The 26194-nt window shown below is 53.1% G+C and overlaps 1 protein-coding gene across 4 annotated transcripts in view; it reads right to left on the bottom strand.

The window, feature by feature from the left end:
- Window positions 1-208: 208 nt before the first annotated feature.
- Window positions 209-26194, bottom strand: part of KCNC4 (potassium voltage-gated channel subfamily C member 4) — a 36370-nt gene continuing 10384 nt past the window's right edge. The window contains exons 2-4 of one of the 4 annotated variants that reach the window (XM_033092655.1): window positions 23482-24418; window positions 21284-21490; window positions 209-727 (exon numbers count right to left, since the gene is read on the bottom strand). In XM_033092655.1, the coding sequence (XP_032948546.1) occupies window positions 543-727; window positions 21284-21490; window positions 23482-24418 (1329 nt within the window). In that variant the 3' untranslated portion in view covers window positions 209-542. Of the gene's footprint in view, window positions 728-14245; window positions 15442-15858; window positions 18937-21283; window positions 21491-23481; window positions 24419-26194 lie in introns of those variants that run through there. The other 3 variants (XM_033092658.1, XM_033092657.1, XM_033092656.1) reach the window with 3 other exon arrangements.

Below are 26194 nucleotides of genomic sequence, written 5' to 3'. Positions count from 1 at the left end.
ATTTATACATTGACTCTACCACAGGTAAGCATGTATAAGAAAAAACATAGTATATATAGGGTTTGGTACTATTCAAGGTTTCAGGCATCCACTGGGGGTCTTGGAATATATCCCCCACAGATAAAAGGGGACTACTGTATAAACAACGGAATATTTTTCAGTCTAAAAAGGAAGGAAATTCTGACACATGTTACACTATGGATGAACTTTGAGGATATGATGCAAATACAGTCTCAAAAGGACAAATACTGCATGGTCCCTCTTATAGGAGGTACCCACGGTAGTCTAAGTCATACAGACTGGAAGCGTAAGAGAGGTTGCCGGGGCTGGGGGAGGCGGAACGGGGAGTTGTTGTTTCACAGGCACTGAGTTTCAGTTTTATAAGATAAAAAGAGTTATGAGCATAAATGGTAGTGATGGTTACACAACAATGTGACTGTGCTTAATGCGACTGAATTCTACACCTAAAAATAGTAAATTTTATGTATATTTTACCACACACACAACATGTTGCTTTTATTCTCCGTCTCCAGCAGCAGTCTCTACGAACTTCTCTTTCCTTTAAAGGAAAGTGGACAAGGGCAGGCTTGGTGTGACACTTCTAAAAGGTCACCACCCCTGAGTGTGATGCCTGATGATCCAGCCCAGACTCCCAGAGGGGAGGTTGATGAATCCATGTTTTGTCGAGGCCGCAAAGTCTGTATGTGAGAAGGAAGCTGGCTGGAAGCTGGGCAGAGGGAAGAGAGTAGATTAGCACTCACTAAGCATCCCCTGTGCGCCTGGCAAAGTGCTCAGTAGGTGCCAGGCATATAAATGACATACTCTTCCCTCAAGGAATTCACTATCAACTTCTACCCTTATCTGCCAGCTGGCCATCCCCACTGTGGAGGCAGCAAGGAGGGTCAACGGGAAGAGACATGGTTTTGCAAATGCCTGGATTCAGGACCCAGAGATTTTCCCAGAGTCCCCAGAGGACCTGGCTCTGAGGTCAGCACTGCTACTGACCTCCAGCTCAAAGCTGCTTCTTTGTCCAGACCTTGAGGAGCAGTCAGTTATCTGGTGGGTTCTTCACAGCGCTGAGGTTGGCAAGAGCCCAGACCAGGGGGCCAGCAAAGGGAGGGAAACCTATCTGAGTGCCCTGCTTCCTGCAGCACCCTGGTGGGGGCGAGCTGGGAGGACCTCCCCTTGAGCTGACTGAAGGGACTTGCTTGGCCAGCATCCCCTTGGGATCTGGGGTCCTGAAGAGAGAGTCTCGTCTTTCCTACATCCCTTCACCCCCAGGCATATAGCAGAAAGGTATCCCACTGCAAAGTGGGCCGTTTAAACATAAGCTCCAAGGCCAAGCAAGTGTTTTTCATTCATTCATTCAACAAACATTTATTGAGCCCCTCTTTTATACAGGTATGTTAACAATACAGTTTCTACTCTTCAACTAGATAGGAGATACAGATCTGTCTATGTATAATTTCCAAAATGTCAAAAGTGTGAGTCTCATGCAGACCTAAAATGAACACGTGTCAAACATGTTATCGAACTCATTAATTAACGAGGGAACCAATAAAGGATAAAGCTAGTTCCGAGAGGGTTAAGGAACTAGGATTTAAAGGAAAGGCAGATCAAAATAATTTGTTTTGAGTTAGAGACAAATCTGGTATATGTCCTACAGGGCAATAAAACTGGGGAGATCTCTCCTGTTGGGCAAAAATCACTTGAGTCTCTATCAGACAAAAACTGACAAGTGCACATGTAACTTCACAGTCCGAGCCCATCGTTAATAACAGCAAATGACACAGTCAAACAATGAAATCGTCCCCTAGAGCAGTGCTGTCCAGTAGATATATAATATGAGCTCCATGTATAATTAAAAATATTCTAGTAGCCGCATTAAACAAGTAAAAACAAACAGGTGAAGTTTATTTTAATAATATCCTTTACCCCAATGTGTCCACATTATTGTCATTTTGACACGTGGCATTCGCCACATTTCAAGTGCTCAACAGCTGTATGTTGATAGCACAGTTCTAGAGAATTAAATAATCTTCGTGTCGGTCAGTTAAACAAAGCTTCTGTATGACATTGAAGAAACATATAGGCATGCTTACCTACATTTCAGATGTTTCCTAACACATTTACATAGATCCTAGTTGGCCTAGTTGGCAGGGGTACAGGAGAGGGGAGTCCAAGCGAAGGTAAAAGGTTTGTGCAAGGCAGTCAAGTAAACACCTACTACAACAAATGCTTTTGTACAGATGTATCAAGGGTCCTGACGGCACACAATTCTGCTAGTGGGATGGGGTGGATCAGAAAAGGCTTCGCAAAGGATGGGAAAAGGAAAAGGAAGAGTGTGACCCAAAGCAGGACAATGCATAAGTTCAAAGAACACTCCTGCTTGGGTGTGGGGAGGGAGGGGCACGGACAGGCTGGTACCAGATGGCCAAGGATCTTGGGAAGCTGCCTGGAGACATCTCACCGTTATCGAAGAAGGACATAGAAGGATTTTCAGAAAAGGAGGGATGGGACCAGACTTGTCTTTAAGAAGACCTTCAAGGAGCCGTTAGCCCTATGGCTGGAAGAGTCTTCCAGTTCCCTATCCTCTGGTCACCCTGGTGGAGAATGGGGATGAAGGTTGCGTCATGGTTGGTAGCTAAAAATATTTTCTAGGCATCAAGTTACAGATGGGATGCCCAAATGCAGAGTGAAGAAACCATTGGTAAAGGATGCAAGATGGCTTCTGAGGTCAGGACAAAGTGAAGATGGCTTCTGAGATCTGAGCAAGGCTGCAAGATGACATTGATGGGTTGGTGGTTTAGTAGCTGATGCCCTGGCAGTCTTTGGGACAGGTTAGTACAGGGTAAGAGAAGTCTTGGCCTGGCATGAACTCAGCTACTGGCCAAGTGAAGCAAGAAAGGACACAGGTTTAGACCATTTGATCCCTATCATCTGGATAGAGATACCCTCTTTCCCCGAAAATAAGACCTAGCCGGACCATCAGCTCTAATGCATCTTTTGGAGCAAAAATTAATATAGGACCGGATCTTATAGTAAAATAAGATCGGGTCTTATACGTATTAATTTTTGCTCCAGAAGACGCATTAGAGCTGATTGTCTGGCTGGGTCTTATTTTTGGGGAAACATGGAAAGACCCTGCTGTGATTTTGCTGGACCTTTACATCTGAGAAGCTCAGAATACTTTAGGGCATTCCCGAAGATGCTGGTCCCTCACTCCTGCAAGAGGTGGGTCAAACAAGGGCAGGTAATGCTGAAACAGCACAAATACATACTCTGTTTTCCCGAAAATAAGACCGGGTCTTATATTCATTTTTGCTCCAAAAGATGCATTAGGGCTTATGTTCAGGGGGTGTCATCCTGAAAAATCATGCTAAGGCTTATTTTCCGGTTAGGTCTTATTTTCGGGGAAACACAGTAGTACAAAGAACCAAGAACTCCTGGATTTTCTGAAATGTCCTCCATGGTCCCCCACCTCGTCACTGTCAGAGAGGAGGAAACTGACTTGCTTTACTTCTAGGTAGTTCTACCTGAAGAGCACAGAACAAGCTACTTTAGGCCGAGAGGAAGGGGAGAGGCATTGTGGAAGGCCGAGAGGAAGGAGAGGTTTCAGGATGGCTCTTCAATCAAGCGTCTCTCTTGGTGATGTGTGCACGCATGTGCAATGGGGGCAGGGACCAAAGGGGTCTCAGATCAGCTTCCTTTTGGCTGATATGTTTCTAAGCTGCCAGTTATTGAAGGCAGACAATTCTAAGGTCCTGTTTCTACTTGGGGTTATATAATCACCATGTGCAGGATTAACGGTCCATTTGAAACAGGAAAACTCTGATCTAATCTCCTTGGAGATAAGAGTTCCCCTTGATTCTTGCCATGAACCAATCACCAGCTGGGGCTTCGTGTGAACATCTTCTGATAAAAACTGAAGCCCAGAGCAGCAGAGGAACTGAGCTGGCACTTGAGGAACGGCCGGCCAGCCCCCAGCCTCATGTTTACAAATGAGCTCTACAAAATGTCAGATACTTGGTTAAAGCCAAAATCCAGTCTGATATCTAGCTGTGTCCCAGATATCAGATATGGGTACAGTCGCCTCTCTGCCACAGTTGAGACCTTCTGCTTATTCAGATCTTCCTCTTCCATCCTCCACCAGCTCTCACCCAGCCCCTTCTGGAATGGCTGTGGAGTGGCTTGTGCTCTTTCTGTCCCCATTTTAGGTTTCCTCAAAGGTCCTCTACGTACCTAGTGGAGCCTATCTATCAAATTTGGAAAGGGTCTTAAAGTTCCTCCAGGAAAGAAGGGAAATAGGAAAGAAAGAAGAAAATGAAGCTTTATGAAATGTCCGTTACTGAGCTAAGTGGGGCACACTTAGCTTATGAGAAGCTGCTAAGATGGGCAGTATTATCCCCAATTTTATAAATGAAGAACTGCAGTTCAGCCAAGACAAACACGTTGCCAAAAACTGCACAGCCAGTGGGGGATGCAGGCTAGTGTTCCAGCCCCCTGGTTTCCCTCCACATTCCTTCCCAAGTTAGAGCTGACCTGAACTCTAGCGAGTCCCATGATGGAACAAAAAAGCCCATAGTGGGGAGGACTCTTTGGGCTAAAAAGCAGCTGCCAGGGGCCACAGGGCTCCAGCTATCTTCACAGCCAATGATAGCCCAACCTCGAACGTCTAGACGATAGTTATTCCTATTGGAGTGGGGGTGGCGGTGGGCACAAAATCTTCTGAGAATCTGAGGAAAGCTCTGACTCCTGTCTCTAGAAAATGTACATTCACCCGCGCATACATACAATTTTGGCTGGGCCCTGAGAGTCGCAAATTCTCTTTGCAACCCAGGAGTCTCCGTGGGGCCTACGTGGGGAAAGAGAAAGTGTTTGGCAGAGCGGAGGAAGATACAGTGCTATGCTGCCGGAGGTGAGGGAGCACAAAGGTGGTGCCCCTGGTTGTCAGGGGAGGAGGCCAGCTGTGGCAGAGCCTCAGGGGGCCTGGGTGAAGTTTGCTGGTATCAAGTGAGGTTATCAAAAAGCATGGTAGAGCTCTGGCGGGGGGAGGGCTGAGAAAAGCAAGACCCCCCCGCCCCCTGCCATGCCAGTCCTGAGCCTTCCCAGAACTGGGTTTTGTTCTAATAAGGGAAGTGGTATTCCATCACACAGCTCAGATTCCTAAATCTCCATTTGGAAAGTGGATTAAAATCTCTTCTCCTGAAGTCAGCAGCATCCACAGTTAGAATAAAAACCCTGCGTGGTCTTGGTTTCAAAGTAACCCAAACCTTCCACCTGCCAAGAATGGGGTGGCATCAGGCTAATCCAGCCACCAAGCCAGCCTGTTAAAAATAATGATTACATAAAGAAAACATCCTCAGATACAGAACCCCAACTAATCTGGGCTGGGCTGAAATGAATGCCTCCTGTTCTGACCTACCTCTGAGGTGAAATGATCTATTCCTTCCTTGAGTTGCTCCCCCAGTTCTGTTCATTCATGGGCTTGCTCTGCAGACACCCAAACAGAGCGTTTTGGGTTCGCCCAGCTTTTCTATTTCCAGCCTGTTCGGTTCATTTTAGGATGCACAGTGGGGATTGGTCCCTCCTCCTTGCCCCTCCTTCCCTCTCGTCTTCCCATTCCCGCTTTTTCTCTCACTGCTCCTGCCTGTTTTCCCCTCCTACTCGTCTATTTTCCACTGTTCCTTTCTCCCTCATCCTCCCTCCTCCTCTCCACCTCCCCTCCTCTTCTTTCTCCTACTCTTCTGAGATCCCCACGCTCTCTCCCCTCTGGTGCTTTCTCTTACCTGTCTCCTTGGCAGTCATACCCAGTGGCTCACACGTGTGTGTGTGTGTGTGTGTGTGTGTGGAAAAGACTTGGGGGCAGCTACTGATCCCTGGGATTGGGGGAGAGAGGAGGGAAAGTGGGGCAGGGGTGCGCCCACACACAGGTGGTAGCCTCGGGAGCAGGCAGCTCCGCAGGCTTCCCTCTGTTCCAAGTGGACGCCAATGCCAGGCTCAAGCCATTAACACCAGGAAAGAAAGACCCAGCTTGTCAGAGCCAGGGGAGCTGTGGGGGGTGAGGGCTTGTGGTTGGAAGCACTGATGGCGGGGGAAGGGGAGGTAGACTTGGCTGGCACACACTGGCAGGGCGGTAGAAGGAGAGGTCCAGCAGCTCAGGGATTGTTCTGGATAAATTCTGAGACCCAGACACAGGCAGGGATGACAGGTGTGAGCGACCGAAATCAGTGGTGAGCAGTTAACTCATTCATTTTCTACTCATTCATTCCTTCCTTCATTCATTCGTTCATCGTTGAGTTTCTGAGCACTGAGCAGGAGCTAAAGAAAAAGTGTTAATAAGTGAAGCTTCATTAAATGAGTAAACAAGTAACAGGCTGTCACTGTGATAAGTACTACAATGCAAGGTGCTCTGGCAGCATAAAGGAAGAGTCCAGGAAGGCTTCTCAGAGGACATGGCAGTTAAGTGGGCCTTGGGCAATGAATAAGGGTTTGCTACGCGGAAGATTCAATACTGGAATGTAGGAGGGGAACACAAAGGAGAGAGGATCTTCTGTCTAGGGGTAACTCGTATTGCATATCACTTCTGATTTCTCTTTTGTGCTCTATATTCTTTTTTGTTAATCAGACCCAAACCAAAATTACTTGTAGACCCCTGCCTGTGAGGGATAGAGTGGGAGATAGAAGAGTGGCTTCTAGTTTGACTCATACAAGGAGGCCCCTGCTTTTTTCCTCCTCAGAACAAAAACGTTATCTACCCTGCTTGGAGCTCTCTGGTGCTAGGACTTCCTGTCACACAGAACAAAACTCGCATTCCGTAAGTTGAGAGAAGGTCTCGTAATCCCATGTCTTGGAAAATAAAATCTACAACCTACATGGGCCCTAATTTATACTAGAGTGCAGAGGACTGACACTAGATACTTCCCTCTGCATGGATTAGAAAACGGAGAGGTTGAAGAGGACAGAGGGACTCTGAAAATGTGTATGTGTGTTTAAGGGACAATAAGGAGATGGTAGTTAGTGAGAGCCCCTGGCAAGGGGAGAGAAAAACCCAAGAAGAGAGATGAAGAGTAGTAGAGACCAATTTTCTAGCCCTGTCCAGGGATGTCCAGCTTGTCACAGTCCAGCACACTGAGGCCCAGAGGGAGAGGGGTCCCACTGGAGCCTTCTTACCTACCCCCCTACCCACACCATTCCAGCCTCAGGGCCCCTGGGAGCTGGTTGCTACCTCTAGTGGGGTCCTGAGAGAACTGAGGTGTCTAATCGATTTGCCAGGAGTACAAACAGAGTTGGCCCTCAGGGGAGGAGGCAGTCCTGCAGCAGGAGACTGGATGCAGCTGAGGGATTGGGAAGGGGCTGGTTCTGATTCCTATCACTTGGTCATGTGGCCGCCTGGTCCGTAGAGAGGATGACACAGGCTGGCCACCAGGCTGACCAGCTAGTGGCCTAGGAAGTGTTAAGGATCGCGGGGCAGCTTCTCCAAGCTGGTAGTGGTGGCAGTGGCACAACTCTGCTCTCCATAGCAACTTGGGAGCCACCACCCCAGGGAGGGCCACCATGGCTACGGCTAGTCCTGAAGCAGCTTCTCTGGGCCTCCCGGGCTTACCTTGGTCTTCCCAAGGGGCAGCTGGCCCAGTCTGGGCAGTATGGATAGGCTGGGGCCAAAGGCTGAGGCTATGGAGGAAAATGTGTTTTTGTTTGTTTCCCTTTGTTTGTTTGCTCTGAACATTTGATCACTGATATTGAATTTGAAGTAATTGTCCTTGGACCTGGGGCCTAAATAAGAGGAATTCGGCGGACATGCTAAGGGGGAGTCTCTAAGGACACTAGGAATAGAGTTGTACTATGGGTTCAAGAATCCCAGCTCTGGTCCCAGCGGGGGTCCCCTCAGAGGCAATCACACTCCAGTGGCCCCAGGGTCTGTACTCTGAGAGGTCAGGATGCCACTGGAGGAGTCCCACAGTCCCACCCACAGGCCTGGGCCGCCTCAGAAGGCTCTGAGTTCAGGAAAGACTGTGGGGGTGAGTGGGGGGTCTGTCTTGAGGGCCATGCTGAGCTATGCAAGTCCTGGCTCCAGGTTTTCCTTTCCTCTTTTCCATGCCCCATGCTTCTCTCCTTCCCTGTATCTCTTCCTCACCCCCTTCATTTTCCCTCCCTCTCCCTCATCTCTTCCTTTTCTATCACTTTCTTCATGTCCTCAAACATTTCCCTGAACACCTACTATGCTTGGAGCCGCTGGGCCCTGAGGGGAGTGAGGATGAATCAGGGCCGCTGGAGATCTCACCATGGGGGAGGGAGGAATCTTATAAGTACCCAAACCACCAAGTACCAGGCAGAACGGCCAAGTTCCAAAGGAAGAGAAAGCTACGGGAACTCCTCTCTCTCATTATTCTGCTTTTCTTAGACAGGAAATGCATAATGTGAAGGGAAGAGCTTTCCCATTGTTCCCCAAGGAGTCCCAGGAATGTCCTAGAAGTGAGGTAGAAGAAGCCAGCTGGAGCCAGAGCTTGAGAGGGAGAAGGGAGGCTGGAGTTCAGCAGGGCCGTCTCTGCCCATTCATTTCATTCATTCATAAAAGATTGATGGAGCCCCTAGCACTATGCGAGGCCAGGTCCTTACAGGGAGGCAGGCAATAAACAAACATGCCGTTACAAGGGGGGTAAGTACCATGAAGAAAATGAGCCAGTGGCAGTGACGACAAAAAAGGGGTGCAGGGGGACCCTCACCAAGGAATTGATATTTAAAGCCAGAAGCCCTGAAGGGTGAGAAGTCAGGGGGAGTCAGGGGGAGATGGGGTTCAGTGGTCCGCATGAGGGAACGGCACACGCAAACCACTGAAGGTGAGAGTATGCAAGAGAAAGGCTCAGGCAGCTGAGGGAGGGGCGGGAGGGAGTGCTCTGCAGGGACCAGAAGGGGCCTGATGTAGCAGGCCTTGAGGGCCCCCCTTTACTTTGAAGGAGTTTGGGTTTTATTCCAAACGCAGGGAATCTGGCCAACGAGGGTTTCAGCAGGAGTAACTGGATATGGCTTCTGTTCTAAGAAGTGCTCTCTCCGGCTGGCTGCGAGGTGGGTACTGGGTGGTAGAAGGGCACCTGGGACCCAGCAAGGTCAGGTGAGAGTCAGTGGAGCCCAACTGTGGTACAGGAGTGAGGACTGGGAGGCGGAGAGCATGCGAAATACCTTTCAGAGCTAGGAATGACAGAGCTTGATTATGTGTTGGAATGTGGGTGGGAGATACACGTCCTTTTTATCCACTGGTCTTTTGGCCTATTTCTCCCATTAGAATGTAAGCTCCATGAGGGCAGAGATCCTGTTGGTCCTGGTGCACTACTGGTTCCCCAGGACACACTGCAGTCAGTTAATAAAGATTTAATACATGGTGAGTAAGTAAATTAAGGAATGAAAAGGCAGGGTTCATGATGATGCCCGTTTCTGGCTCCTCCGCCTTGGGGGGCATGAGCACACAGAGAGGGGAGGACCAGGGGGCAGAGGAGTGAAATCAAAGCCCAGCGTCAGGGAAGCAGTGGAGGTGCCCCGAGGGGCCGAGCAGTAGGTGTGAGTGGATGTGGAGAGCGGGAAGGGGAAGGGGGCAGCCATTTGGGTCGTCATCCGCTCAGCATGGAGAGCAGGGCCTGGACTAGACAAGAGGCTCAGTATGTGTTTGTTGATGAATGAATGAAATTGAGAGGAAAGTTTGGGGCTGGAACTATAAACGTGGCTGTCACCAGTGCCTGGAAGGTGTTTAAGGCAATGGAAGTGGATGAGGTCACTTAGGAAAGAGAAAGGAAGGCCCCCCCGCCCCCCCCCAACCACCTCCTTCGCCTCCCCAGGCCTCACCAGGCGTTGCTGATTTAGGAAGCAGGGTCCCTAACTCAGCCAAAAGCAGTTCCCGGGGACTCTTATGGAATAGCCCTACCCTGTTTCCCCAAAAATAAGACCTAGCTTGACAATCAGCTCTAATGCGTCTTTTGGAACAAAAATTAATATAAGACTCGGTATTTTATATTATATTACATTATATTATTATTATGTTATATTATATAAGATCTGGTCTTATAGTAAAATAAGACCGGGTCTTATATTAAGTTTTGCTCCAAAAGACCCATTAGATCTGATTGTCCAGCTAGGTCTTATTTTCGGAAAACACGGTAGAAGCAGGCAAATATGGCAGAGGGCCGGGGGCTGGCCCCATACCTCTGTGGGGAAAAAAGGAGAGGCTTCCAGCACCAACAGCAGAGGCTCCTGACTCCTCTGACCTGGAGCCACAGCCCTCCTCCTGGTTCCCTCCCCTAAGACCTTGATGCTGTAGTCAGGCCCACTAAGGTTGCCCAGGAGAGAGCAGGTCCTGGAGTCCCCAGCAGCCCTTGCTAGCCTCTGGAGCAACATTTGCTGTCCAGGGCACGGGTGTGGTTACCAGAGGCCCAGGTGACAGGGCCAGCTCACGTACTACCTGCCGTGTGGGTAGCAGAGTACACACACAAGGGCCTGGAGCTGGGAAAGGAAGGCAGTTGCTCACTGAGATAATGCTGGCAGGCCCCGGAAGGCTGCAGGGGAGGATGCTGGGTACGTGTTGTCAAGCCAGGCCCAGGGTATCCACCAGGTCACTCTGGACTAGATGCACCACCAATGCCAGCCTCTACTCTGGAGTACATCCAGGATTGGCCGGGAAGAGTCTTAGCAAGGGAATTCCACCTAGAGTTAAGGACTCAGGAAAATCATGCTGGGAAATACCTTACCGGAATCCTGTTCAGAAGTCCTGGGTTCTGGGCCTGCCTCCACCGTTAACTAGCGGGGCAAACCCATGCGAGTCAGAACATCTTAGAATTGGAAGAGGTCTTCTAACTCTACCTTCCACACTGAGCGGAAACTCTTCCCACAGACCTCGGGCACATGGTCATCCAGTGTCTCTACCCACAGCGCAGCCTGTTCCTACTTGGCAGTTTTGTTAAAAAGCATCTCTTTTTTCAAAGGCCTGACAGGACCCAAAACCAGATGTCAACAGTGTTACCTCCTGGGAGGAGAGTGGGATTGAGGGAGAATGATGGGAGCTGCCCTATTAATTGGGTATGAGATGATTTCAACACCGTGTGTTAAATTTGTGAGGGCAAGGAAAACAACAGAAAGTAAGGTTCTTTAACCCAATCTGCCTTCCTAACATTTCCACCTGTTGGGCCCAGGTTTGCTCTCTGGGACCAGAGAATAATCTAAACCCACTTCCCTCAGACGCCTTTCAAATACCTGAAGGTGGGTATTTCCACTGAGTCTTGTCCAGGCTGAGCGGCTCCTCCTGTAACTTGGTTTCCAGACCAGTCCCCACTGTTACCCTCTTCAGAGTGGAAGACAATAAAACTCAGGATTGAAGAAGGAAGAAACCAATCTCTCCGTGAACTGGGTGCTACCTCCTGCTACCATGTTTCTCCGAAAATAAGACCTAGCCAGACAATCAGCTCTAATGCATCTTTTGGAGCAAAAATTAATATAAGACCTGGTTTTATTTTACTATAAGACCAGGCCTAATATAATATAATATAATATAATATAATATAATATAATATAATATAATATAATATAATCAATATAATCAATATATTATATTATATAATGTAATATATAATATAATACCAGGTCTTATATTAATTTTTGTTCCAAAAGACGCATTAGAGCTGATTATCCGTCTAGGTCTTATTTTCGGGGAAACCGGGTAATTAATTAATGAAGCCTGAGAAGACATCCTTCTCCCTTTTATGGGGGGGGGTCATGATCAGATCACGTACTTCCTCAAGCCTTGGTTTCCTTATCTATAAAAAAGGAAAACTATACTTTTGCTATGAGAATCAATCGAGATTAAGGAAATAAAAACATTGTGACTTAGAAGTCCCGTTCTGGTTAGATAGCCGCTAAGTGTTGGGCCCATAGCGCCAGACAGCTTGGGTCCCATCCCAGCTTTGCCACTTATTGGCTGTGTGACCTTGGAACAGTGACCTGACATTGTTGCCCTGCAGTTTTCTCTCCTGGGAAACGAGGATGACGACACCACCAATCTTGGAATGTGTTTTTAGGAGCATTAGAGGTATTCCCCCAGCACTCAATACATGTTAGCTGTTTTGGTATTGTCACTCTGCCGAGTCTTACACCAGGAGAGGAGGGCGTTACGGAAATGAGGTGAATTCACAACACATATTTGAAAAGTGAAGCCATCACACCAAAGTGGTCATGTTTTGGGGGTGAATTGCTTCAAAGTCCCCCCCACCCCCCAATATTTGTGAGCAATGATGACGTGGTAAGTGGTGCTCAGAACTCCACAGGTCCCGCCTCACTGAAATCTCCCAGCAGCTCCAGGAGGCTGACGGCACCGTCACTCCCGTTTTACACAGGAGGAAACAGGTCACAGAGCTTCAGTAACTTGCCCAAGGTCACACAAGTGGAAGTGACGGAGCCAGGACTCGAGCCTGAGTCTTACTCCTGAAGTCAGTCTCGATCACCAGTGTCCTGCTCTTCTAACCAGCTCTTAGCTTGGGCTCCCCTCCAGCTTGGGGACCAGAGGAAGCCAGAGCCTGACCCTCCTGGACAGCACTGCCTGCAGTTTCTGGAAGGTGGGAGGAGGGACTCTCTCCTGCTCCTTACTGAACTCTCTGCCCTGTTGCACATCGGCCCTCTCCCTTCCAGGGGTGTGCGTGTATCAGCAGGACCCCAGCTGCATCTCCTTGGGCCCCCTCAGGACCCCCTGGCATTTGGTATCCCCGGCTGCTTGATGGGTTTTCGGCCCCTCATCATGAAACGGCTCCATACTGATCTACAAACAAACCAACAACAACAACAACCCCACAGCCGTTTTGGATGTGGGCCCTGATGCGTAATATCATTACGGAGCCAGCAGTGCATCCCATCCCATTATCGCCCGGCCAAGCTTCTCTGAGGCGAGCCTGGCTGCAAATGGCTTTCTCCCGTCTGGGGGACCGCAGCCCTGACTGCAGCCCTGACGATTTGTCCTCCTGCCGGAGGGGAGATTTTTATCTTTAATTGACAACTGGCTGCCTGCCATCATCCTACCTCTGTGGACCCAGGCTCCAAGCCCAATTTTCCCTTACGCTTCAGGAACAGGCTTCTCCTTGCATCTTCTCCCCTCGGCCCTGCTGTCCTCACCCCCTGCTCCCTAGGGTGCGCTTCTCCTCTTAGTGTGGCTGGACATGGAGACCTCAGAAATTTGTGGGGGGAAAGCCTGAGAGCTATTGGAAAAGGGTGAGGCCGGAACTAACACTTATGGTGCACCTGCTGTATGTTATAGGTCACTGCCAGGTCTTTACACTTCCTGTCTCTGAAATAGGGGCCACCTTTATCCCCATTCTACAGACAGGGAGACTGAGGTTCCGTGAGTTGTGCCAAATGACCCAGCTAGTAAGTGGCAGGTCAAGACTTCAAACGGAGGCCCCTATGACTCTATTATGCCTGGGGTAAGACAAGAGTGAAGAGAGCAAACATGCGCCCAGACCTGGCTACGTAATTCACAGGGCCCAGTGCAAAATGAAAACTCAGGGCCCCTTCTTCAATAATTATTAGTCCTTTCAAGACGGTGACAGCTGAGCATTAAGTCAAGCGTGGGGCCCTTTTGAGCAATTGCCCAGGCTCCGTGCCCGTGAATCCAGCCCTGCGTGTGCCCCTCTGTGAGTGTGTGTGTGTTGGGGGCGGGGGGGAAGCAACGACAGTGAGGGACCACACCTGACCATCACTTCCCACTAACCCATCCTCTCTGGGCCCTGGAGGCATTCATTCCCCAGCCCGAAGTGGTCCCAGTTGTGCCACCAGTCCCTGTTGGTCTCAGTTCGTCAGCCATCCAGTCATCGAAATGACTTGGGCATCCCCAGGGCCCTGGCCCACATAGAAATGGTGCGATTTCAGGAGGAGGGGAGGCCCCCCGCACAAACAAATAGGAATACAGGGAACTTCCTTAAAACAAACCACAGTCTTTTCTTCCATGTGATGGCCAGGGGGTCCGATAGCAGCACTGGACATCAGAACCTGCCTGGGAGTCAGGGGTCCCAGGTTAGTCCTCTTTATGGGACCTTCGGCAAATCTTTTCTTCTGAGCATTGGTGTCTAGCTCGAAGTGTGAGAGTTGGGCTGCACGGATGATTCCTGGTGGGGGCAGGGCTATGATAGGAGGATGTTGCATTTCTCAGGTGTTGGGATGGAAGCCCAGGGAAGTCCCCACAGACACAGAGCCAGAAAGGAGAGGCGGAAGCCATCACTCACACAGCAGGAGCAGCGGGATGCTCCAGACGTCTTTATTGGGGGTCGAGCACAGCATGACAGTCGAAGGCATGCAGACAGGGCAACAAGGCCCCAGCCTGGGCTTGCCTCAGACACACACAAGGGGACAGCTTTACAAAAGGACTGACCAACATCAGGGAGGGGCAGGGCAGGTCGGAAGTGGGGAGGGAGGGCCGAGGGAGGGGCAGAGGCCAAGGTCAAAGGGATCACCTGGCCTCTGCTATTGCACACATCCTCTGGCCACCAGCCAGGAAGTACAGTATTGCAACTGGTCTCCGCTCGCCCGAGGCTTCCCCTTCTCAGACCCCTGAGCCAGATGGGCAGACAGACCCCTTCCCTGCCTGTCTGCCCGCAGCATCTTTGAAAACAAACAGACGAAGGAGACAGAAAAAACAAAACAAAAGACAAACACCCCCTCAGTAAAGGACACAGGTAAGGTGTGGGGAGGAGTGGAAGAAGCTGCAGAGAAGCCCCTGGAAGTCCCCCCACAACTAGGGCGTGGGGTAGGAGGTAGAACCCCAATCTGGGGTGGGGTGGAGCTAGTGAAGCAATGACCCTGGGGGGCAACCTGGCCTTCCACAGGCCGCTGGGCCACAGGAGTAACACCCCCAACAGGGAGAGTCTGGCCTGGGACCACCCAGTTCGGCAGTTCCCAAGTGCACTTTTCCTGGGACTTTTCACACACATGTTCAGCAGAAACAAGGAATTAGCAAAGGGAAGGGAATGCGGACTTGGGGGAGGGGCAAGGGCTTGGGGAGACATAGCCTAACAAAGAAGACAGACCACCAATAGCACGTGCACTACACACAAGAGTATAGTATGTATGAATATAGATACTATATGTGCATATATATCTCTTCAATTTACAACAGAACAAAACATCAGACCCAGATGGCTCCGGGCCCCGAGGGTCACACAGGAGGTTTTCCATCAGTCTTGTGCACACAAGGATAGCTGAGTCTTTCCCAGTGATTCTTGCCTGGGTTCCAGAGTTTCCCTAAGCCTCTGGATTTCTGTCTGTCTGCCTGTCTCTCTCACGTTGGTGCCGCTTTAAGAGAGAGTGAGGACTTCAGCCTGGGCATAGTTGGACGAGAGGGCGTCTTGGCAGGTCTCTGTGTTTAAAGAGCACAGGTGTGAGACACTGGGACGCACGCTTTCGGCTCAACATTGCCTTCTGGCGGGGTAAGGAGTTCAGCAAAAGAAAGGGAGAAAAAAAGAATGAGATGTTAGAAGGAAGACAGCTGCCAACCCACAGGTGGTGGGCTAGAGAGTAGGCCAGGAGCAGAGGTGGAAGGCGTGGGGACCCAGGGCTAAGAAGCCAGGAGGAGCACGGGTGGGTCAGGGTATGGGGTGAGCCCCTTCCCTATCCCTCTGCTGACCCAGCTCTGGGACAAGGAGACTCACAAGGTGATGTTACAGCTCATCTGCCTATTTGCTCAGGTAACGAGCTGCAGGAACCACTAGTCCTCAATCTTCAAAGCTCCAGTTGCAGAGAGGGTTCTGCAGCCTGGCATGGAGGCAGTGGTTGACCTGGTTGGCCTGTAACACTCAGGCTGTCACCCAAGCTGCTGCCTGTCCAGGTTGGGCTCCCCCCAGCATAGCTCCACCTGCCACCACCAGCTGGGGCTCTTCCCCTGTTGCAGAGGGCTGAAGATGGCTGCTGAGTGCACTTCCATGGTGTCCCCAGGCCCCCTTCCTCAATCTGGCAGGAACAGAGTCCCAGGGGCTGCCGGGTGAATGCTGAAGGTGAAGGTCAGGGAGGACGAATGTGCCTATCTCAGGAGAGAAGGCTAGAAAATATCATCATATTGAAAAACCCAACCCATCCATGAGGGCTCCTGGGAATCCCACCTCAGCCTGGGATGCCAAGGGCCTGGGAAGGGAACTTCCCCTACCTTCCCAGTGCAGGCACAGGTTGGGCAGGCAGGGAGTCAGACATTTTGGAGGGTGATACTCTCTGGCCCGGGCAGAAGAGGCCCTCCTCTCTCAGGAAGCTCTGTGAAAGTGCAGCACCAGCCCTCAGGCTGGTATGCAGCCTCCCCTCCAACTCTCCTGCAGCCCAGGTTCTAGGCTGAAGAGGCACCTTCTCCTCTGGTTCCAGCTCACAGCCACTCTTCTCAGAAGCCCTGGGGGGCTGAGAAGTGGCCTCTGGGGTTGTCAGTGGCCCTGCTACCAACTGGAAGGTAAGGTTAATAACTCCTACTGGGCTGCTTTATTGCTCTGCCAGGAGAGGCTGGGCCCCAGCTAGAGAGAAAAGGCTTCCAGAAGCCAAAGTAACGGATATAGGTCCAAGTCAAGATCCAAGGGAAAGCAAACTGTGCTCTCAGATGGGATCGGGTAGCCTTCCCCGAGGAGGGAGGCCCAAGGCCTGGTGAGCCTGAAGCCCGTTCAGGCAGCCTCCTCCCTAGGCAGACCTCGGTGTATGGTGGGTCTTTGTAAGCTCCAGGACTTGCTCTGCCCTTTCTTAGGGCACTGGGAAGGCCCAGGTCCTGAGAGGTAGCAGGGCAGGCAGCCTACTCAGCTCTCCCATTAGCTAGGTCCTGTAGCAGCCAGAGAGCCGGGAGGGAGGGACATGTGGCAGCCCTTCTCCCAAGGCCCTAGGGGCTCCAGCCTGATACTCCTGCATCAGGTCGCCTAGGGACATCTGTGCCCACCACAGGGGTGCCCATCCCTGTGGGAGAGAAGAGAGGGAAGGAGGCGGTGGGTGCCGTGGAAACTTGGGCTCCTGACAACTTGAGGGCTGCCACAGAAATAACCGCCTCAGTTCCATGAACCAGAAAGACAAGTCAGAGGAGAAAATAGCTGTGGTGCCCGTGCTAAACTGGACACCTAGCTCATCGGGTCCCAGTCAGAGCCAGGACTCTGGTGCCAGGAAGCCCTGCCGAGGCAGAACTGAATCTGTCCTCACGAAGGAGCAGCTGGGCTCACACTTGGTCGTGAGGGAGAGGGTGCTTGGCGTCTCCATCCTGCTCCACAGGCCATTCCTGTTCCTGTCCCTTAAAGCCCCTTCTGAAGGGAGGTCACATGGACACCCCTGTATCTTCTCGATTCTTAGGGGAATACTTCATTCTGAGAGAAAGTGGGACGCAGGCCCTAGAGACCACAGGAGGGCTGGGCTATCCCAGCACCCACCTGGAACAGACCTTTCTGGAAGGGACTACCTTCCAGAAAGAAAGCCCTGAAATGGGGATTCTCTCAGCACCCCTGCAGTGATCTGACCTTGCTGCCCAGTTCCCTTTCTGGGGTGGCCCCCTGATTTCTCGGTCTCCTCCCGAATGCTGTCTTGTGTACCTCTCTTTGCCCACCCTGGAAGGAGCAGACATGGCCCTTACTTAGTCATTCCCTCTACAAAATTGCATAATCTGACTCTAAAAATTGCTAGGCGCACGGCTCTGCTGTCAGGTCTCATTCCCATCAGGTGAAACAGGAAATGACTTGGCTGAGGCGTCCCCAGGTCCCAGGACTGAGAAGGGCCTGGAGTGCCTCGTGCTGTGCACTGCTGGGGGAGGGGCCACTTGTGGCTTGGCCCTCCCTGAGAGTGGCAGGGTGCCTGTGCAAGAGTCGGTGAGGGCAGGATGGCTCTGTCCCCACACTTCCCCTCAGCTGCCCCTGCCCAGAGGGCACCCCTACTCACACAATGACTCACAAACCTGTTGTGCTCCCAGGCTCGTTAGGTAAATGAATACACTTAATTATAGAAATTAGATGAGTCTCCGGCTCTGGCAGCAATACAGAGCGCAGAGGCTGGGTGGGAGCGGCAGGTGACTCAGAGGCTGGGCTGCGAGTGTGAGAGAGCCGGAGAGGGAAGAAAAACTGGAGAGGGAAGCAGAACTGTCGTGGAAGCAGAGGAAGCAGCGTGGCGAGAGGTGCTGAGGCTCGGGGCGCAGATGGGCTGCTGGGCTCAGCTGCAGGGTGTCACCCTAGAGAGGACATCCCTGCACCCAGGAAGACAATCCTGGGGCTCAGACTTTATGGAACCCCCCACTTGCGCCCCAGGCCAGAGCTGGAGAACATCAGGCCTCTTCTCGCAGGGCGGCACAGCTCCCCTGAGGAGACAAGCCCCCTGGACACCAGCAGAGATGCCCCACAGGACAGCCTTATTTTCCTTGCTGGTCTGGGTGTGGGATGGACAGACAGACAGACAGACATTCGGTTGCAGGCTGTTTGGTCACTGGTTGAAGGCCACGAGAAATGGAAATGCATTTGCTGTGACTAAGAAGGGACCTTGAGGGGGAGGCAGGGCCCAGAGGGTCGTGAGAATGCCAGCACCTTCGGCTCAGGACGGGGGAGCCCTGAGAGTCATCTCCCCCTGCTCTCAGGCCCCAGACCTGAGCATTTTGGAGAGCTGGGTGCTGCGGAGAGGTCCAGGGGCCTGAATTCGCCTGCATCCTGCCCGGCTCCCTCAGACTCCGGGAGGAATGAGGGCTGGCGAGCATGAGTGTGCCTGGTCCTGCGTGTGCGTGCTTGTGTGCCCAGAGGCAAGAGAACCGAGGGTTCAGCTACGGGGCTGAGTGTCTGGGGGGTGGGCTGGTGAGGGGGTGGAAAGGGGGGGAGAGCAGGAGTTTTCTCGGAGGGTAGGGCGAGCTGTACCGCGATGCCAGTGGAGAGAGCCCCAGACTGATTCCAGCAGCTCCGGCTATGTTGTTTAGACTCCGGGACTTTGCACAGCCTTGGTGAAGAAAAGGCACAGGGGTCAGAGGGGCTTGCTGCTCGCCTGAGTGGTTCCATGGCATCCATGCTCCCGGGAACCCTGTAGAACAGGCGGCCCTGGGCTGGGTAGAGGGGTCAGGCCCACCTGGGAAAGGCTCCATGGTCTCTGGGTCACCTGGGGTCCTGAGGATGGACTCCAGGGCCCCACAGCCAGCTGACTTTTGTGCTTTCCCTAACCCCAGGCAAGTTCTCCCCCAACTCCCTGCAGCCTCCTTTCTTGGCCCTAAGAAGCCCCAATTAACACTTGCCACCTTCTTCCCAAGGAGTTCTCTGATGCCTGAGCAGCTACAGCCTAACGATGGGGTCCAGCCAGTGGCTGGAGGAAACCTGGGCCCACTCACTCGTGGTCCTAAATGCAGCCCAAGTGGAGAGAAGTGTAGCACGGTCTGGCACGGGAAAAAGTTGCCGAGTGCACACTGGGAGTTTGGCGACGCTAACTGTCATGCTAGCTGAGCAGAGCCTGTTTCCCGGCAACCCACCTGTTCCCTCTCGAAGGTCACTCTAATTGGCTGAGCTACATGCTTGTTGCCAAGAAGCAGTGTGGAGGCATCTTGAAAATAGAGCAGCCGGACCCCACAGGCACCCAGAGAGATACAGTGGTGGGACGCAGGCCCCATGCACACACACGTGCGACCCCGTCCCCAGTGGTCACCTGCTCCCCGTATGCCATGCTTCCTCCTCTGATGAGCTCCCTCACAGCTTCTTCCACTGAGCCCCTCACCATGCTGGGAAGAAAGCAGGGCTGGGGTCCCCTCCGCCTCACATTCTGGGCCGTCCACTTAGCCTGCTCCAGCCAGAGCAGGCCTCTGGGTCAGACTAGGACACAGTGGGAGCCACTGCATGTTTGGGGTGGGGAGCAGAAGAGGTAGATACTTCCCAAGCCGGAGGACAGGGACATGCAGAGGCCACGAGTGAACCAGAGGGACAGGAAAGGGTGTAGCGGTCTGAGCCCATCCATCCGCAGCCCGCTAGCTGGGGCCTCTGGGCCATCACCTTCCAGCTGCCAGATCATACATAGCTCCTGCTTCTGTCACCAAACAGGACAGATGCCCAGCAAAGCTGACACACACTTCCTGGGGTCTGATTAGAGTCAGGGCGCCCTGGGGATCCCATGGAAACAGTGGTGCTGAGCGGGCCAGGGAGAGGGCCTGGGTAGGTGGCTCTGGAGGCTGCATGGGCTGGGGAGGCCAGAAGCTACCTTTGTGGGGACAGAGGTACCACAGGCTATTCCTGCAGTAGCCATTGCCCTTGACTCACTCAACCCAGTCTTGGTCTGGGGTTTGGGAACAGTGGGAAGTAGAACAGGGTACTGGGCTGAAAAAGGGCTGGTGAAGAAGTGGCCTTAGAACCAAGGCAGAGCTTTGTTTGGGGAGTAGTCAGGATTAATCGTGGGACTAGGCAAGGTGTTTAGGGAGGTTAGGTCACAGGACAGGGAAAGAAAGACAAAACGCGATCAGGAACTGGGCAAAGGAGCATGTGGTCTGGAGGTCCCTGGTTCCCAGCCATCCTTGATCATTCCTGCCTCCCTTTCAGGCCAGGAAGCCTCACTCCACCGCCCACTTCTGCCCGGGCATGCGTGGGCTTGGGGCCTGCTGCTGCTGGGACTGCAGCCTTCCCTGACAGAAGGCAATGGGTTACACCCTCCAAATCCTTCAGAACACACCTCAGCAGGGACTCGCTCTCCCTGCCCACCCACCCCCTGGTCACCCTCTGGCTCTACTCAAGTCACATCCCAGGGTTTGGCAGAGCTGGGTCAGCCCCTCCTGGACTCTAGGACCACCAGGAGGATGCAGGAGGTGGTCCCGTGCCAGGTTCTCTGCAGACTTCACACCAGCACCCCATTTTTATCCTGACTCCTCAATGTTTTGGCATCTCCTGGGGCTACTTACTTGGAGAAGCCTCAGCTGTGTTTAAGGGAGGCTGAGGGAAAGGCAGGCAGTGGCCCTGGGGAGCCAGGCCTGAAGGTCAGGAGAAACCAGGGGACGAGAAGGTGACACAATGGAAGGGAGGGGCAGGGTCCCTGGTCCTGTGTCCCCTCACCCTCAGCACTTATCTTCCCTGTGGCACCTGGGTGGTGGGGGTGCGGTGGGGGGATTTCCGTGTACCCTTTCGGGATGTTTGCAGGTCTTTTAAAAAACATCCAAGGACTGGGAGATCAGGGTACCCATCCTAAAAGGGGGGGCACATCCAAGGCAGAGGAGATGGTGGCCACGGCCTCAGGGGAGGTGACCTCAAGCTTTGTGGGGGATAGTGGGGCGACTCAGCTCCGTGGGGGCTCCCCACCTGCCCAGCCTGGGGAGCCATACCTTTCCGGATACTACCGTCAGCGCAGGCATAGTCCCCAGTGCTGAGCAGGAAGCAGGCAGCTGCCTTCTTGTTTCTGTCTCGAGTGCCTGAGCGTCGCAGGGCCCTGCGCTCCTCAGGGTTCGGGGTGGAGGCCAGGGGCTGGGTCAGGGCAGCTCCCTCCTCCTCATCTGAGAGCACCGCGTTGGCATCGCCATTCTGCTTGGAATCTAAAGAGGGCAGACAGAAGGGAGGCTGCGTGAGGGCTGGCCGGGCCCTCCTCACAAGGAGGCCTGGGGTCTCTCAGATCCCAGACCTACCGTGTCACTTCTCCGAGGAGGGGGAGTGTCGCCTGAGCCAGGGAGGTCTGGGCCTGGAGGCAGGATGCTGGCTTCCCTCTCCAGGCCTTGGCCTAGTCTTTCCTGGGAGATGGGGCCACAAATGCCCTGAAGCAGGGACTCCCCAAGTCTGCTGCAGGCTGCCCTGTGAGATCAGCCTCAGGAAGGCGGCCGACTCTGCTTCTTCCTTGGGTCGAGCCCAGGCTGACACTCGATGAGTCCACTGCCTCAGAGAATGCCTGGCTTATTTGGGTGAGGGGTGGCACTGCTAGGGTTACACCAGGAGAGTGGCTTCCACGGCTGTCTGAATGGACCACCTGAAGGCAGTTATTCACGTTCACCAGGCATCCAAGCTGGAGTCAAGCACCCAAAGTATTTAGAGCCCTCTGCTCCTGGAGCTCACCTGTGTCTGAGAGGGGCCTGGGGGAAGAAGCTCCCACTGCTGTGGGCTGTCGGTCCCAAGCCCTTGCTCCAGCAGAGAGCACCCCAGGTGAAGCTGGGCCCTTGGAAGTGGGGGGTGGGGAGCTCACTTGGTCTGAAGGCAGTGGCCTTGGCATTGGCCAGTAATGCCCTTACCGTAGGCAAGCAGTGAGAGTTGGCCACGCAGGCTAAGGCATGGCTTACAGGGCCATAGGTTAAGTGTGCACTGAGAAGCCAGCCTAGGGACCCACACATTTGATGTTAGGTTTCCCTCTGAGCCCTGAATGGTCCTCGGGGTGCAGCTGAAATTCCCTGGGGCACTAGCTGGGAGATTTATATCTAGGGATTGGGGAAGCGAGTACCACTTCGGTAGGGCAGAGGAGGGGAGCCTGCTGGGCACTGTTTTGTCAAGGTCTTTGGCAGACCCAGGCCCCTGAACGACCCCAGGCAATGACTAGCTCCAGCATGTGTGATGGGCACCCACCAACAGGACACAGATGAATGTCTCAAGTCAGGTACCTCCCCTGGAGGACAAGTCCCATTTTGCCCCAGAGCCTAGCCAGGAGCTGCTACCTTAGTGTCCTGGCTACCCCCAGCTTCCCAATGTTCTGGCACCCAACAGCACCCCGATACTAGGAATCCTATACTTCCCTCAGGAGCCCATCCCATACCCAATAGTTAGGTTCCCACCTAAATCCACATTCCCGAGGGTTAAGCTAACTTCCTTTCCCGTCTCCTGGCTCAGGTGTGGGCAAGCTTTCCTGGGGTGGTCTTTCCCATCCTTGAAGAACAAGGTTCCGACCCTCAGGCCCTCCCTTCCAGGACACAGACAAGAGTTGCTGCCACCCCTCCGTTTCCCAGCACTGTCTGGGCCACCGCCTCTTGGTTCCCTTCCATTCCGTATTAAACCCCGAGCCCAGGCCTCAAACTAGAGTGCCGAACAGAAGGCAGCCTCCCGCTGCCGTGATGTTATCACATTTATTAGGCCAAGAGACAACAGACTAGAACGTTTGGAAAGTAATGATTCATGTGTTGATGCACCTTGGAAGAACAGCTGCCCTGTTCTGCATCTAATGACAGTGCCTGATATTTGTAAAGTGGTTTTAACTTGTCACAGGACTTTCATATCAAATGTTTGGGCCTCATCAAAGTCTGGGGCGTAGAATATTAATATCACTCCAATTTACAGGTGAGGACTCTATGCCGACAGAGGGTAAGTGACTGGCCTCGGGACACACAGCAGAGTAGCCCGGATGGGATTAGAAACCCAGGCTTCTAATCTACAGCCCCATGTCCTGCCACTCGTAGCCTAAGTTCGGGGGGATGCTCGCTCCACAGGCCCTGCCCTTCAGGAAGCTATCAGACAACCAAAAGAATACTTTGTCCCCATAAAGGCCCCCGTTTCACTTAGGGCCGTCCAGAGCAGTAAAGCATAACCCCCAGTGCCCAACCGCCAGCCTCACCTGCCCGTTTCCTCTCCACCATGGCCTCTTCCTGGGCAGCGGGGCTGGTATCACTGTAGGTGCTGTCCCGGGGGGATGTCTCCTCGGACTTGCAGTAAATGGGCGACTCGAGCTGGGGCGGCCGAGGCACGTGCTTCTTTCGTTTCCTGGGCAGCTTCTGCTTGGCCATGGCCAGGGAGTAGTACATGCCGAAGTTGTTGACGATGACAGGCACGGGCATGGCGATGGTGAGCACGCCGGCCAGCGCACACAGCGCCCCCACCAGCATGCCTGACCACGTCTTGGGGTACATGTCCCCGTAGCCCAGCGTCGTCATGGTGACCACGGCCCACCAGAAGCCGATGGGGATGTTCTTGAAGTCTGTGTGGTCGTTGCCCCGCGGGTCGGAGGGCCTGGCGCCAATGCGCTCGGCGTAGTAGATCATGGTGGCAAAGATGAGCACGCCCAGGGCCAGGAAGATGATGAGCAGCAGGAACTCGTTGGTGCTGGCGCGCAGGGTGTGGCCCAGCACGCGCAGCCCCACGAAGTGGCGCGTGAGCTTGAAGATACGCAGGATACGCACGAAGCGGACCACCCGCAGGAAGCCCAGCACGTCGCGGGCCGCCTTGGACGACAGGCCACTCAGCCCGACCTCCAGGTAGAAGGGCAGGATGGCCACGAAGTCGATGATGTTGAGCAGGTTCTTGACGAAGTCCAGCGTGTCTGGGCAGCACACGATGCGCACCAGGAACTCCAGTGTGAACCACAGCACACAGACGCCCTCGATGTAGGTGAGGATGGGCTCCGTCTCCACCTCGCGCCGGAAGCGCACACTGGTGGTGTTCCCCACTCGGTGGATCTCCGTCACGTTGCGATCGATGTTGAAGGCCTCGTGCGTCTCCAGGCAGAAGGTGGTGATGGACACCAGGATGAAGAAGAGAGAGGCGAAGGCTACCACCTGTGGGTGGGGTGGACAGTGGGGGCAGCCATCAGACAGGGAGGGGTGGGCCCAGCGGGGACAGGGACCTCTGCTTGCAGAGGGTGGGGACCTGAGGCAGTCCATTGGTGACAGGTACAATTAAAGTACCCAGTCAGCGGCTGCAATTCCCTCCTCACAGGGTCTTTATCCATCTCCTTAGGTGCTCTAAGGCAATACTTCCCAATCTTCCTCACGGTGCACAGAAGTCAGAGGCTGCAACTTAGCAATGGCTGTCCAGCCCTGCTTCCTGCCTCGCTCTGCCCATCTCTAACCCAGTCGTGCTTTAAGCCTTCTCAAACTGTCATGGGTGTATAAATCATTGGGGAATCTTGTTAAAATGCCATTGTGATTCAGGAGGTCGATGGCAGGACCTGGGATTCTGCATTTTGAACAAGCTCTCAGGTCAGCTGCTTGCTTGTCCACAGACCAAGCTTGGAGTAACTACACTTGAAGGGAGTGTTCCTCAAAGTGAGGTCCTGGACTAGCAAACTAGTTAGAAATGGAGATTCTTGGGCCCCACCTCAACCTACTGAATGAGAAATACTGAGGGAGGGCCCAGCAATCCGTTTTAATAAACTTTCCAGGTAATTCTGACGCACATTAAATTTTGAGGTCCATTGCATTAAGGGATATGCCCCAAGGCAGGGGGTTGGAGGGAATGGCCCTGGACCTCTTACTGCCAGCTGAGCCTATTAAGCTCCAGCTAGGAACCCCCTCCTCAAGCCCCAAGTCCCAGCCCCTCTTTCTGGCCTCTCACTTTAGGATGTCCCAGCCAACCGCCCAGACAGTGAAAAGTGCCTGAAGGAAGACAACATGCTCCATGGCAGGAAACAGGGTGGTCTGCCCAGAATAACCACCCCTCCCTTCCCCAAGAGCTGACATTTCCTGGGACACTGAGCTCTAAAGGAAAATAAACTGTACCCATTCGGATCAGAATGTGGCAGCGGCTGGTCCAGACAGCTGCTGAGATCCCGGCTAGAATGATGACAGCGGCACACGGCAGAGGGATGGCTGGGTTTAAGTGTCCAATCATTATGAATGGAAATGAAACGCATGTGCAATTACACCAATTATGGCTATTTCATCTGTTATTCATGTGCTGCCATTCACCACTGTCAAGGTACCCATTGCTGTGGTCCACACCCCATGCTGCTGCCCCTTGCTTGGTGGGTGGGGGCGGGCTTCCTCCCTGAGCAGAGGGCTGAGTCTAAATAGATGGGTGAGGGCCCATGGCCCTACGACCACTTGGCAATCCCCGTGCCCGCCCCATCCAGATTGCCACCTGGCTGTGGTATTGACTAACGATGCCTCCCAGAGACGCTTTCCTGCCTGGGAGTCTGCACTGGGAGGGGGAGGGGTACACCTTGTTCTCAGTACTGCAAAACACCAAGGGGCGTCTGGGAAAATGAAGCAAGCAGCAGCAGCTCCAGGGCTTCCAGAGCAGGAGCGAGTCTGAGGAGGGAACTTTGGGAAGGAACGTTCATCGGCTGCCTGTTCTGTACCTGCCACAACTGGGCACTCTGCATGTGTCATCACCTTCAGTCTTCCCAGTGACCCTGGGACGTATGCCCCATCATCCCATTTTAGGAAGGAAGAGCTGAGCATCAGAGAGCTTATATACTTGCCTAGGGTCACACAGCCTAGCAGGGGTGGAAACACTTGAACTCAGCACGGCTTAACTTCAGAGGCTGTACCTTCTCTTCACACCTCCCGGGCAGGGACGATTCACAGGCCCAGGAAAGCCTTCTCTGAATT

The sequence above is a fragment of the Rhinolophus ferrumequinum genome, chromosome 22, assembly GCF_004115265.2.
Source record: "Rhinolophus ferrumequinum isolate MPI-CBG mRhiFer1 chromosome 22, mRhiFer1_v1.p, whole genome shotgun sequence".
NCBI classification, from domain to species: Eukaryota; Metazoa; Chordata; class Mammalia; order Chiroptera; family Rhinolophidae; genus Rhinolophus; species Rhinolophus ferrumequinum.
Note: the sequence above shows the minus strand (reverse complement) of the source record. Positions and strands in the feature narration are given on the sequence as shown.